Here is a 14,913-nt window from a genome sequence, read left to right as displayed (position 1 = left end):
CTAATGATCTTTTCATGTGCATATTTGCCATCTGTAAAGCCTTTTCAGTGAAATGTCTGTTGATGTCTTCTGCCCATATTCTATTGGATGTTTGCTTTTTTACTATTGTGTTTTGGGAGTTCTTTATGTATTCTAGATACTTTATCACATATGTGGTTGCAAATATTTTCTTCCAGAAACAAATCCATGTAGAACAAAAATGCAGGTCTTAAAACAAGCCCAATGAGGGCATAAAGACATTAGCTAGCTGTCTCTCTCCAAACCATTTTTTAGGACATACCCCCTTCAATTACATGTAATCTATAACATCTTTCCAACAAATCCAAAACATTTTTTACTTTGTAAAGTAGCCATATGGGCAACAGCAACATTTCCTTTTAAGAATCTGTTTCATTATTCCTTTCAAATCAAATAAAGCATTTCCCAAGTCACTTACAGGACTTTTAGAATAGCTCAGCTGACATCTCTAGATTCTCACGGAGAAGAAAGCAGAACACATGAGCTACATGAACTGAGTTAGGATTATGTATCTATTCCATACACTTTACCTTCCCTCTGTTACAGCGATTCTTTGATGCAGTCACTAAATATTAATACAAGATCTGTGAGTGTTTTTTTTTTTTAAAGATCAGCACCTGAGCTAAGAACTGTTGCCAATCTTTTTTTTTCCTGCTTTTTCTCCCTAAATCCCCCCGGTACATAGTTGTATATCCTAGTTGTAGGTCCTTCTAGTTGTGGCATACGGGACGCCGCCTCAATGTGGCCTGACGAGTGGTGCCATGTCTGCGCCCAGGATCTGAACTGGCGAAACCCTGGGCCGCCGCAGCGGAGCACACGAACTTAACCACTCAGCTACAGGACTGGCCCTGGGATCTGTGATTCTCATAAATACAAATCAAACAATTCTCCCTTTTAGCTATAAAATTATTATTAAATGTCTTATTATAAAACATAAGTCCAATATGTTCACTCAAAATAACATCTTCATAGAGCCAAATACAAATTGAACTTAACATACCACTTTTTTAAAATCGTCTTCTGCTTCATCGAGTTTTCCTTGTTTGAGTAGTAAGTGACCTCTCTGTAACCTTGCCTAGAAAAAAAAACAGATGTCCTGAGAACTATGCATTTTCAATTTTCTTTACACACAAAGAATAAAAGTAAATAAGCTAATGAAGTATTAATGAAATATTTATTTTTCCAATGCCCATTTGACTGGGCACTCTGAGAATAATTCCTGGAACCAATGAATGTTTTTAATTTTTGTTAAAACATGCTTTCTTAAAAAGACTGTTGCTATACCCAAAAAATTGAAAATGTGTCGACACAAAAACTTGTTCATGAATGTTCACAGCAATAGTCAAAATGTCATAAAAAAAAATTTCCATCAACTAATAAATAAACAAATGTGATATACCCATACATAGAACATTATTCAGCCATAAAAAGAAATGAAATTCTGATGCATGCTACAACATGGATAAACCTTGAAAACATTATGCTAAGTGAAAGAAGCCAGATACACAAGGGGATATGTTGTATGATCTCATTTATAAGAAATATCCCAAATAGGCAAATCCATAGAAACAGATAAGTGGTTGTCAAGGGCTGGACAGAAATGGGGAGTGACTGTTAATGAGTACAGGGTTTCTTTTGGGGGTGATAAAAATGTTCTGGAACTAGATAGCAATGATGCTTGCACAACCTTGTGAATATACTAAAAACCAGTGAATTGTACACTTCAGTGTACACCTGATATACTTCAGTGTATAATTTGTAACAAAAAAGTAAATCTGATGGTATGTGAATTATATCTCAATTTAAAAAAATATACTTTTGCCATCATAATAACTTTTTTGTCATTACTGTAAAAGTGTGTAATTTGGGACTTTACCAATCCAAGCTCTGGAAATAGTTGTGGTTTTTTTTTTTATTAACTCTCAATGCAAATATTTACTCCACCATAACCAGAATAATAATGCTCTTCCCTTTTAACATGCATCATTTTCTCCCCATCATCTCCGATATTCTCCTTCTTCTAATGTGCATAATCCCATCTCTTCCAAGAATATCAACTCTCTGATGACAAACATCTACCATAAGACAGAAATCACATCAATAGTCCACTAAAACTTATATATTACTTTTATGGTACATATAATTTCCCTAATCCTCTGTTAGAAAGAAAGAGTAAAGTCACTTCAACTAGCTAATAGCTACTATAATACAAGAAAAAGGAGCCACGTAACCTTTGTGAAAGGTTGTGCTTAGTTTGGTAAAGTAATAGATTAAAGAAAAATTTGATACTTGGGAATTCTATCTAAAAACAATAGTAATATTTCTGGGGCCAGCCAAAAGGCACAGCGGTTAAGTTTGCACATTCCGTTTCGGCAGCCCAGGGTTCGCAGGTTCAGATCCCAGGTGTGGACCTACACACCGCTTGTCAAGCCATGCCATGGTAGGCGTCCCACATATAAAGTAGAGGAAGTTGGGCATGGATGTTAGCTCAGGGCCAATCTTCCTCAAAAAATAAAAAAAATAATAGTAATATTTCAAACTAAACATTCACTCATATCTAATCAGTTATCTCAAATCCTTTTTGGAATATGGCAGAATATAAACAATAAATAAGTTACCAAATTAATTTTGAAACCATCTCATTGGTCCTATTATTTTAAGCCATTACAGTGACCTGCCAATCATCAGGATATCTCATTAGACTGTAAACTCCTCTCCCTCTGAAGTTTGGGTGTTGGTTCAGGGGAGGACTCTGTCTAATTCAGCATTTTGTACCCTCACCACAAACCACTGGCTTTATTGAGCTATCCTGTCTTCTTTATTCTTCCTACTACAGCTGACTGGTAATTGAAACTGTCACCAGTCACCAGATAGCCTCTTAACTCAACAGTCTCTTAATCAACTTTCTCACCCTCACATCTTGCCCTACACTCCATCAATCCACACAGATGTCTTTCTAAACCACAAAGCTAACATCACTGCCAAGCTTCTAAAAATCACCTACTGCATCTACTGTTCCTGTTTCACACAGACCTTTGATTCCAGGGACTTTCAATTTCTCCTGTTGCCCAGTCCACTACATCACAGTGGCTTTCTATATCTTCTAGCTATGCCTAGCACGCCAGTCCTCACCTCAAGAAACAAATTACCTCTTCTAAGTTCCCTGAAACTCCCCTTTAAAAAAAGTTTAGATGAACTTACTGCAGTGAAATCCATCTTCAATTCAATCACTTTAGTTAAATCAGGAAGTGCTGCTTTTGATTTGCCCATAGCTAGAAAGACGGTAGCTCTCCGATAGTAAGCAATATAGTTATCAGGGTCACCATCTGAAAATTAAAATAAATATTAGCTCTCAGTAATTTACTCTAAAAACCAAATCACCTGAACATTATCAGAGTTTGCAATTCTATTAAGAAAAGCATTAAGAAAAGAATTTCTTCCTTAATAATGGGTCATGTTGCCTAGCAAGATCACTGCAAATAATTCCAGAATAGGGGTCGGCAAACTGTAGACTTTGAACCAAATCTAACACACAGACTTCAAGTTCAGAATATTTTTTACATTCTTAAAGAGATGTCAAAAAAATAGAAAAATATGCAACAGAGACTGGCCACAAAGCATAAATTATTATCTGGGCCTTCAGAGAAAAAGTTTGCGAACCTCCAGTCTAGAATATTAACTATATTCAACTCATAACTTATATAAGTATGCAATTCAGTCTTTGCTGAAATTTTCTTAAGTGAAACACTGATTGTGAACATGGACTACGCACTTATTCACAGAATTTTAGGAAATTATAGACTTCCAATTAAACTAATATATTGAATGTGCAATCTCTGCTCCCTCACAAACTCCAACTAAAATGGCAGTGAAGAAATAAAGTCACAAACCATAGGACAAAGGAGGAAAATGAAAATGAGAGTGAGACTAGAGAAGTTAACATTTGAAAGAAGGAAAGCAGATGGATGAGCTAGCTTTTTGAACTAATTCCACTCTGCTCAGCACCTACAAAGTGAGAAGAGTGAATTCAATTACAAGCAAATCTTGTACGGTCAATTAATCCTTCTAGAAAGCAATTTTGAAAAAACGTGTGTATCAAGAATCTTAAAAATGATCTTGACCAAATCCAACCACATATCTTAAAAAAATAAATATATATGTACACAGATGTCATCATTTTAAGATTTACAACTAAACTCCCTAAAGTTCTACCCCTAAAGGTCTCGTCATGTAAAAACATTACAATATGAAAATCTATATGGCAGGATAGTATATAATCATTTAAAATGATAGTTTTGAGCACTTGTTAATGGCACTGAAAACTACCTGAAGTACTGCTGGAGGAAGGTGGGGCAGGAGGAGCAAATACGCTATAAAACTATCGATGAAACAGGACATACAAATGGCCAATAAGCACGTGAACAGATGCTCAACATCACTAATCATTAGAGGAATGCAGATCAAAACCACAGTAAGACAGCACTTCATATCCCTTAGGATGGAAGGGAGGGAGGGAGGGAGGAAGAAAGAAAAAGGAAGAAAGGGAGGGAGGGAAAAGGGGAAGGAGGGAGGGAGGCAGGGGGAAATAAGTATTGGTGAGGATGTGGAGACACAGGAACCCTTGTGAACTGTCATAGGGAATGTAAAACGGTGCAGCTGCTGTGGAAAACAGTATGGTGATTCCTCAAAAATTAAACATAGAATTACCATATGAACCAATTCCACTTCTGGGTATATACCTAAAAGAATTGAAAGCAGAGTTCAAGCAGATATTTGTACACCCATGTTCATAGCAGCACTACTCACAATAGCCCAAAGGTGGAAACAACCCAAATGTCCATCGATGGATGAATGGATAAACAAAATGTGGTGTATACATAGAATGGAATAATATTCAGCCTTAACAAGGAATGAAATTATGATACATGCTACAACATGGATGAACCCTGAAGACATTATCCTAAGTGAAATAAGCCAGACACAAAAAGACAAATATCGTGTGATTCCATTCCTATGAGGTAACTAGAATAATGAAATTTACAGAGACAGAAATTAGAATGGTGCTTGCCAGGGGTGAGAAGGGAGGGGCATCAGAAATGGGAAACAACTGTTTAATGGGTACAGAGTTTCAGTTTGGCATGATGAAAAAGTTCTGGAGGTGGATGGTAAGGACGGCTGCACAACAATGTGAACGCACTTAATGCCACTGAACTATAAACTTAAAAATGATAAATTTTGTTACGTATATTTTACTACAATAAAAAAGTAAAAGAATGAGGCAGTCAGAAAAAAAGGACTATTTTGAAAAAATAAGAAAATTGGGCATTTTAACAATTAAAAAAACATTTTTTCTTAAATCTAAAACAAAAACAAAATCCATATATGATCCCAGCTAAGCATCACTGAAATTTCTTTCCTGACCAATTTCCCTTGGAAAGCGAGGAAAGAAGAGCAAAGTCAGTGGCCTGTATATAGGGTTTTTCCTGCAAAATATTGTAATTGGCTTGAAGAAGGACTAAGAAACAGAGTAACTATATTTAGAGCATACTTGATATAGAATATTTTTGGGTTTAGTTTATATTTGATTTAGAATGTGCAATAAATTAAAAATATATAGGTCTGGTCAGCAAAACTGGCTGTAAGAATGACTGGCTACCTAAGGATTACTAAAACTTAAGTGACTGTCCCTAAAAGCAGAAGGAAATTCGCTACACATCAACAACAGTCATCTGGGCAGAGAGATTGGATTTTCTTCTTTATACTGTCCATGTATTCCAAAATGTTTCACAATGAACGTGAATTACTTTTATATTCATTTATTTAAAAAAAAAATGAAACCTTAAGTTCTCCAAATTTAATTACACTAAGCAGAGAATAAGAAATACTGAAAACAACATGATTTAAGGTCTGGAGTTTACACCACAAGTGACTTATTTGATTACATGTGAAAATAAACCTTCCATTACCTCAATTTCCAAAACATTCTATAATACATATCTCTTACTGCACCTAACACTTATCAATACCTCCTGATATCAATTATTTATACACATGCCTCAGTCTAGAGAAAATAAATTCCATGAGTGAATTCATTTTTGTGTCTCCATAGCACCTGGTCCACAGGTACCCAAGCAAAAGGAAATTAAAACAAACTCCTGATAACTGCAAAGGACACTTCAGGCCAATGCCAACACTGAGACCTGCCTGGGACAAGCAAGGGACCCAACAAAGTCAGCAAGATATGGCTCTTAAACAGACGTGCCTCACCAGGATATTCAGATCATTCTCCCACATGATTAGCAATGGCATTTTCAAAAACAGATGATGTTTATTTTGAACTCTGTATGAAGTTCTTTCAAGAAAAGAAGACTGTTTAGTGCCAGCTTTGGGTATTTTATCAAGAAAGTACCTTCAGTAAACATTGCATTGGAATTCTACTTGGAAAAAAACCTGACCATTTCAGTTCACGCAGAAAAACTTCCGAAGAGGATTATGTATGACTTAGCTTTTGTATTAAGAATTTGATTACAAACATATAAAAAAAGTCTATGTAAAATATTTGAGGTGTTCACTTTCACTTATTTTACTATCCAGTTTTCAGGTATTTTTAAGATATGAAATGGGATTAAGACCCCAATTTATAACAATCAACCTTTAAAAATTAAGAAATCAGATGACAGTGGTCAACATATGAATCAAGAATCAATTTGCTTACTTGCTTAGCGGTATAGGGTCACCCAAAATGGCAAATCAAAATAGCCTTCCAGGGCTCTTCATCTTAAAATACCAACAGTTCCTAGAACTAGCACCCATTCCTATATCATTGTGCATGAAGTAGCAACTGAACAAAGACTGGTTTAAGAAATTCATGCTTAGTTTCTCAAAATACAAGATTTACTGACCTTGAAAATAATCACTTTTCCTGTTATCCATTAAATATACAATTGTTGTTAGTGCAGTAGACTCTGACTCCTAGCAACCCTGTGTACAGCAGAGTGGAACCCTGCCCTGGCTTTTTGTGCCATCCTCTCACCTTCTGGCACTGTATCAGATAATGCTCCACTGCTATTCATAAGGTTTTCATAGGAAATTTTTTTGGAAGTGGGTGACCCGGTCCTTCTTCCTAGTCTGCCTTTGTCTGGAAGCTCTCCTGAAACCTGTCCACCATGGGTGACCCCCCTGGTATTTGAAATCCTGGTGGCATACCTTTCAGCATCACAGCAACACACAGTCACCATAGTACAGACAACTCACAGACAGGTGGTGTGGTTCCCTGAGTGAGAAACTAACCTGGGCCACAGCAGTGAGAGCACTGAATCTTAACCACTAGACCACTAGGGCTGGCATTCAATATACAATACAGTTCATTATTTAAATTGCCTGCAAGCCTACATAGAGAAATACTAGATTCATGTGAAAACAAGTCATTCAAATTGTTATACTAGTTTATTAGAAATTTGAACATGGGAGACGGACTTAAGGTCTAATCCTAAAACTATCAAACAATTCAAATATAAGAAAATTAGCCCTAATAAAGAAAATACAACCACTATCTGGAGAAAATACATCAGAAAGTTAACTACAAATGATGCTGTAAACAGTGGAGGTGGGAAGCAGAAAGACCACCAATCCCTGCCTAAATACAAAAAAAATTTTTATTCTTGCTCCCAGCTAATCCAAGCCTACCCCTTCATTCATTCAAACTTTTACTGAGCACCTACCAGAGGTTAAAATAATAATAATAACAATAATAATAAGATAGCACCCATCTTTAAGAAGTTCACAATCTCCTGAACTGGAATGTGACCTTTGGAAAGCCACTGGAGACCTCTTTGTTTCCTTCTGTCTACATGTGGATAGTAATGTCCATCCTCATTTCACAAGTGAGGTTCAAATGTGATGAGAAAGCACCCAATATGTTTTAACAACAAATAAATGTAGACATGGATTTTACTTTTCAATTTAGCAAAACTATGTAAGTGTGATACTGGTTTTCTTACCAAGCAAATGGAGAAACCAATCATTTCAGACAAGTCCACCATTTAATCCACCACTTTAGACATACATTTATGCCAGATACCCCCTAGGGCTCATTATCCCCATAAGACCATGCTGCAGGAATGAGAGGTGGGGCATCTTCACACGTGCACTGCAGTTTTCTCTGATGACAAATCTCTAAACAAAACAGTGTCTGACTATTTCATAACACTGAAAAAGATGCAACTATTTCAGAAGACTATTTGGAAAGTGCCAACACTCTTCCTTAAATCACACTGTTTCCAATAGATCTATAATATTTTCCAATCAGTTCCAAGTCTTTACTCCTGCCAAAAAATATTTACATGCCAGAAAGAAAAAAATTTCAAACCATATCACTGATAGATCTACACCACAACATAAAAATAATTATTTTTGCTGCTATTGAGTTTAAATACATAAACCTTACACTGTGTAAAAAGGTAATCATAAAACATACTGTGCTTGAGTAATTTTGAAACTATATCAAGTACTTTTTCAAAAATAAAAATGGAAGAAAAGAGAGGGGGTGGAGCAAAATGGCAGGGTGAGCTGACCCAGGACTCTCTCCCCTCCAAAATACAACCAAAGAAATGGAAAAACTGATTTTCAACCAATAACCCCTAATGCCGAGACCATCAGAGAGCTACAGAGCAAAACAACAGGACGGAGAGGCTGCAGCTCGCCTCGGAAGAGCTGGAATGGGGTAAGAGAGAACTTCACTCCCTCCCCTAGAGACTGGGATCGCTGCCGACAGTGAGGGAAGGAGCAGGGGAGAGGCCACGTGACCAGGGGACCATCCAGGACTCCGTGGGCTGGTGCAGTGGAAACCCACTGATGGGGGAAAGCTTCCGTGTGTGGGGACTCCATCAAGCCAGGCCCCGGGGAGACCAGAGAATGAGAGCTGATCGAAATCCAGATCAGAATGCGAGAGAAAGTGCCCCTCCTCCCGCAACCTGCGCTGGGCGCCGCCATCTTGGCTGAACATGGAGGGCTCAGGATATGCGGCTCTCAACCCCCATCTAGTGGTGACAGGCTGTAACTGCAAACGAATACTACCATCATGCACAAAAAGGGCTCCTCTACCATTCAGCAATTTATAAAAGCTCCAGACCAGAAGGAAAACAATAAAAACGCAAAATTAAGTCCTGAGGACTTGGAAATAGGTAAACCAAGTGAAAATGAGTTCAGAGTAGCTATCATCAAAAAACTCAATGAGGTAGAGGGAAACATAGAGAAACAACTCAATGAGATCTGGAGTTACTTCACAAAAGAAATTGAAATTATAAAGAATCAATTAGAAATACTAGAGATGAGAAATACAGTGGACCAGATAAAACAGAATACGGATTCTCTGAATGCCCATGTAGACACCACAGAGGAGCAAATTAGCATAATCGAAGATAGGCTGAATAGCTCCAGACAGAGGAAGAAAGAGAACTAAGGCTTAGAAAGAATGAGGAAAATATCAGAGAAATAGCGGATTCAATGAGGAGAACGAATTTAAGAATTATCGGAATACCAGAGAGCATGGAAAAGGAAAATGGAGCAGAAAGTGTGCTTAATGAAATTATACAAGAGAACTTCCCAAATCTAGGGATTGAGGGAGAAATGTGTGTGGAGGAAGCTTTCAGATCTCATAGATTTCTCAATGTAAAAAGACCTACTGCAAGGCATATAGTAGTAAAAATGGCAAAAATGAAAGACAAAGAAAGAATACTCAGGGCAGCAAGACAGAAGAAAATAACCTACAAAGGAACTCCTATCAGACTTTCAGCGGATTTCTCTACAGAAACCTTACAAGCTAGGAGAGAATGGAGTGACATATTCAAAGCTTTAAAAGATATTAAAATCTTCAGCCAAGAATACTCTATCTGGCAAAAATATCCTTCAGATATGAAGGAGAAATTATATCTTTTCCAGAAAAACAAAAGTTAAGGGAATTTGTAACCAAAAGTCCTCCACTACAAGAAATCCTCAAGAAGGCTTTCATACCTGAAAAAATAAAAAAAAGGGAGAAAGGGGTCACAAACCACAGAGTAGGGAGACAGATAGATAGAACCAGAATAGGATAGCAAATATTCAACTATAGCATTAGGATAAAGGTAAGGAAACCACCAAAGCAAAGACGATCTTATCACTCAAACTACAAACTCATAACACGAGTTGGAATAAGAGATGAAAATAATAATTTACAAAGGGAAGAGCAAAGGGACTAAATCAGCCTAGGCCAAGTAAGTAAGAGACCACCAGAGAATAGACTATATTATACATGAGATTCTAAATACAAACTTCAGGGTAGCCACTAAACTAAAAAACAGAACAGAGCCACAAAACATGAATAAGGAAAAATCTAAGAAACCCAGCATAAGAAATTGCAGAAGTCAATGGGTAGGCTAAAACACACAGGACGAGAAACAAAGGTAACGCAGGAAAACCAGATAACGAGCGACAGAACAACAGTATTAAGCCCACATGCATCAATAATCACCCTCAATGTAAACGGATTGAACTCTCCAATAAAAAGACACAGAGTGGCAAAACGGATTAAAGAACAAGATCCAACAATTTGTTGCCTCCAGGAAACACACCTCAACCCCAAGGACAAACACAGGCTCAGAGTTAAGGGGTTGAAGACAATACTTCAAGTTAATATCAAGCAAAAGAAAGCAGGTGTTGCAATACTTATATCAGACAAAACGGATTTCAAAATAAGGCAGGTAAAGAGAGACACAGAGGGACAATATATAATGATCAAAGGGACACTTCATCAAGAAGAAATAATGCTTATAAATATCTATGCACCCAACATAGGAGCACCAAAGTTCATAAAGCAACTATTAACAGACCTAAAGAAAGATGTTAAAAACAACACAATAATATTAGGGGACCTCAACACCCCACTCACATCAATGGACAGATCATCCAGACAGAAAATCAACAAGGAAATAGTGGAGCTAAACAAAAATCTAAAACAATTGGACTTAATAGACATATATAGAACACTTCATCCAAAAACAGCAGAATACACACTCTTCTCCAGTGCGCATGGAACATTCTCAAGGATAGACCATGTGTTGGGAAACAAGGCAAGACTCTACAAATTTAAAAAAATTGAAATAATAACAAGCATCTTCTCCAATCATAATGCTATAAGGCTAGAAATTAATTACAAGCAAAAAGCTGAGAAAGGGACAAGGATGTGGAGACTAAACAATACGCTACTGAACAAGCAATGGATCATTGAAGAAATTAAAGAAGAAATCAAAAAATACCTGGAAACAAATGAAAACGATAATATGCCATACCAACTCATATGGGATACAGCAAAAGCTGCACTAAGAGGAAAATTCATCACAATACAGACACATCTTAACAAACAAGAAAAATCCCAAATAAGCAATCTTAAACTACACCTAACTGAATTAGAGAAAGAAGAACAAACAAAGCCCTAAGTCAGCAGAAGGAGAGAAATAATAAAAATCAGAGCAGAAATAAATGCTATTGAAACTAAAAAGGCAGTAGAAAGGATCATTGAAACAAAGAGCTGGTTCTTTGAGAAGATAAGTAAAATTGACAAACCCCTAGCCTGACTTACAAAGAAAAAAAGGGAGAAAGCTCAAATAAACAAAATCAGAAATGAAAGAGGAGAAATAACAACAGACTACACAGAAGTACAACGGATTATAAGAGAATACTACAAAAAATTATATGCCAACAAAATGGATAACCTAGAGGAAATGGATAAATTCTTGGACTCCTACAATCTCCCAAAGCTCACTCAAGAAGAAGCAGACCATTTGAACAGACCAATCACAAGCAAAGAGATTGAAACAGCAATCAAAAACATCCTAAAGAATGAAACCCCAGGACCAGATGGGTTTCCTGGGGAATTCTACCAAACTTTCAGAGAGGATTTAATATCTATCCTTTTCAAGCTATTCCAAAAAATTATGGAGGATGGAACACTTCCTAACACATTCTACAAGTCCAACATCATGCTGATACCAAAGCCTGACAAGGACACCACGAAAAAAGAGAACTACAGGCCAATATCACTGATGAACATAGATGCAAAAATTCTAAACAAAATTTTGGCAACCATAATTCAGCAATTCATCAAAAGGATCATACATCATGATCAGGTGGGATTCATACCAGGGACACAGGGATGGTTCAACAGCCGCACACCAATCAACATGATACACCACATCAACAAACTGAGGAATAAAAACCACATGATCATCTCAATAGATGCAGAGAAAGCATTTGACAAGACCCAACAGCCATTTATGATAAAAACTCTGAACAAAATGGGCATAGAAGGGAACTACCTCAACATAATAAAGGTCATATATGACAAACCCACAGCCAACATCATACTCAATGGGCAAAAACTGAACGCCATCCCCCTGAAAACAGGAACGAGACAAGGATGCCCTCTATCACCACTCTTATTTAACATAGTACTGGAGGTCCTGGCCAGAGCAATCAGACAAGAAAAAGGAATAAAAGGAATCCAAATAGGGAGGGAAGAAGTGAAATTCTTGCTGTTTGCAAACGACATGATCTTATATATAGAAAACCCTAAAGAATCCATTGGAAAACTCTCAGAAGTAATCAACAACTACAGCAAAGTTGCAGGGTATAAAATCAATGTGCATAAATCAGTAGCATTTCTGGGGCTGGCCCCGTGGCCGAGTGGTTAAGTTCGCGCACTCCGCAGCAGGTGGCCCAGTGTTTCGTTAGTTCGAATCCTGGGCGCGGACATGGCACTGCTCATCAGACCACGCTGAGGCAGCGTCCCACATGCCACAGTTAGAAGAACCCACAACGAAGAATACACAACTATGTACCAGGGGGCTTTGGGGAGAAAAAGGAAAAAATAAGATCTTTAAAAAAAAAAAATCAGTAGCATTTCTATATTCTAATAACGAGCTCACAGAAAAAGAACTCAAGAACACAATACCATTCACAATCGCTACAAAAAGAATAAAACAGCTCAGCGTGAATTTAACTAAGGAAGTGAAATACCTATACAATGAAAATTACAAGGCCTTTCTGAGAGAATTGGATGACAACATAAGGAGATGGAAAGACATTCCATGTACATGGATTGGAAGAATAAACATAGTTAAAATGTCCATTCTACCTAAAGCAATCTACAGGTTCAGTGCTATCCCAATCAGAATCCCAATGACATTCTTTACAGAATTAGCACACAGAATCCTAAAATTCATATGGGGCAACAAAAGACCCCAAATTGCTAAAGCAATCCTGAGAAAAAAGAACAAAATGGGAGGCATCACAATCCCTGACTTCAAAACATACTACATAGCTACAGTAATCAAAACAGCATGGTACTGGTACAAAAACAGGTGCACAGATCAATGGAACAGAATTGAAAGCCCAGAAATAAAACCACACATCTATGGACAGCTTATCTTTGACAAAGGAGCTGAGGGCATACAATGGAGAAAAGAAAGTCTTTTCAGCAAATGGTGCTGGGAAAACTGGAAAGCCATATGTAAAAGAATGAAAATTGACCATTCTTTCTCACCATTCACCAAAATAAACTCAAAATGGATTAAAGACCTAAAGGCGAGACCTGAAACCATAAGGCTTCTGGAAGAAAACGTAGGCAGTATACTCTTTGACATCAGTATTAAAAGGATCTTTTCGGACACGATGTCTTCTCAGACAAGGGAAACAACAGAAGAATAAACAAATGGGACTTCATCTCACTAAAGAGCTTCTTCAAGGCAAATGAAAACAGGATTGAAACAAGAAAACAACCCACTAACTGGGAAAAAATATTTGCAAGTCATATATCTGACTTAGGCTTAATATCCATAATATACAAAGAACTCACACAACTCAAAAACAAAAAATCAAACAACTCGATCAAAAAATGGGCTGGAGACATGAACAGACATTTCTCTAAAGAAGATATACGGATGGCCAATAGGCACATGAAAAGATGTTCATCATCGCTGATCATCAGGGAAATGCAAATCAAAACTACACTAAGATATCATCTTACACCCATTAGAATGACAAAAATATCTAAAACTAATAGTAACAAATGTTGGAGAGGTTGTGGAGAAAAAGGAACCCTCATACACTGCTGGTGGGAATGCAAACTGGTGCAGCCACTATGGAAAACAGTATGGAGATTCCTCAAAAAATTAAAAATAGAACTACCATACAACCAAGCTATTCCACTACTGGGTATCTATCCAAAGAGCTTGAAGTCAGCAATTCCAAAAGTCCTATGCACCTCAATGTTTACTGCAGCATTATTTACAATAGCCAAGACATGGAAGCAACCTAAGTGCCCATCAACAGATGATTGGATAAAGAAGATGTGGTATATATATATATATATATATATATATACAATGGAATACTACTCAGCTGTAAAACAGAACAAAATCGTCCCATTTCAACAACATGGATGGACCTTGGGGGAATTATGTTAAGTGAAATAAGCCAGTTAGAGAAGGACAATCTCTGTATGACTCCACTCATATGTGGAATTTGACAATGTAGACAAAGAGAACAGATTAGTGGCTACCAGGGGAAAGGTGAGGTGGGGGGTGGGCACAAAGGGTGAAGTGGTGCACCTACAACACGAATGACAAACATTAATGTACAACTGAAATTTCACAAGATTGTAACCTATCATTAACTCAATAAAAAAAAATGGAAGAAAATATGCCACAACCATAAATAATGTCACCTGTAGCATTCATTGATACTCACAATGCTTCTAGCCAAATTCTGTTACAAACTTTAACATCAATTCCTAACACAGGAGAAGTTAAAGAAATAAAGTACATTATAAAATTTACAAGTTGAGAAGCATAAACATTTTAA

The 14,913-nt window shown here is 37.1% G+C and overlaps 1 protein-coding gene across 1 annotated transcript in view; it reads right to left on the bottom strand.

The window, feature by feature from the left end:
• The window catches only part of DNAJC3 (DnaJ heat shock protein family (Hsp40) member C3), a 69,823-nt gene that overhangs the window by 33,813 nt on the left and 21,097 nt on the right, over window positions 1–14,913 (bottom strand). The window contains exons 3-4 of the mRNA XM_014864865.3: window positions 3,220–3,344; window positions 1,019–1,093 (exon numbers count right to left, since the gene is read on the bottom strand). Of these exons, the coding sequence (XP_014720351.3) occupies window positions 1,019–1,093; window positions 3,220–3,344 (200 nt within the window). The remainder of the gene's footprint in view (window positions 1–1,018; window positions 1,094–3,219; window positions 3,345–14,913) is intronic.

This window comes from Equus asinus, chromosome 11 (assembly GCF_041296235.1).
Source record: "Equus asinus isolate D_3611 breed Donkey chromosome 11, EquAss-T2T_v2, whole genome shotgun sequence".
NCBI lineage: Eukaryota > Metazoa > Chordata > Mammalia > Perissodactyla > Equidae > Equus > Equus asinus.
The sequence above is the reverse complement of the archived record's forward strand: the minus strand, read 5'-3'. Positions and strand labels throughout refer to the sequence as shown.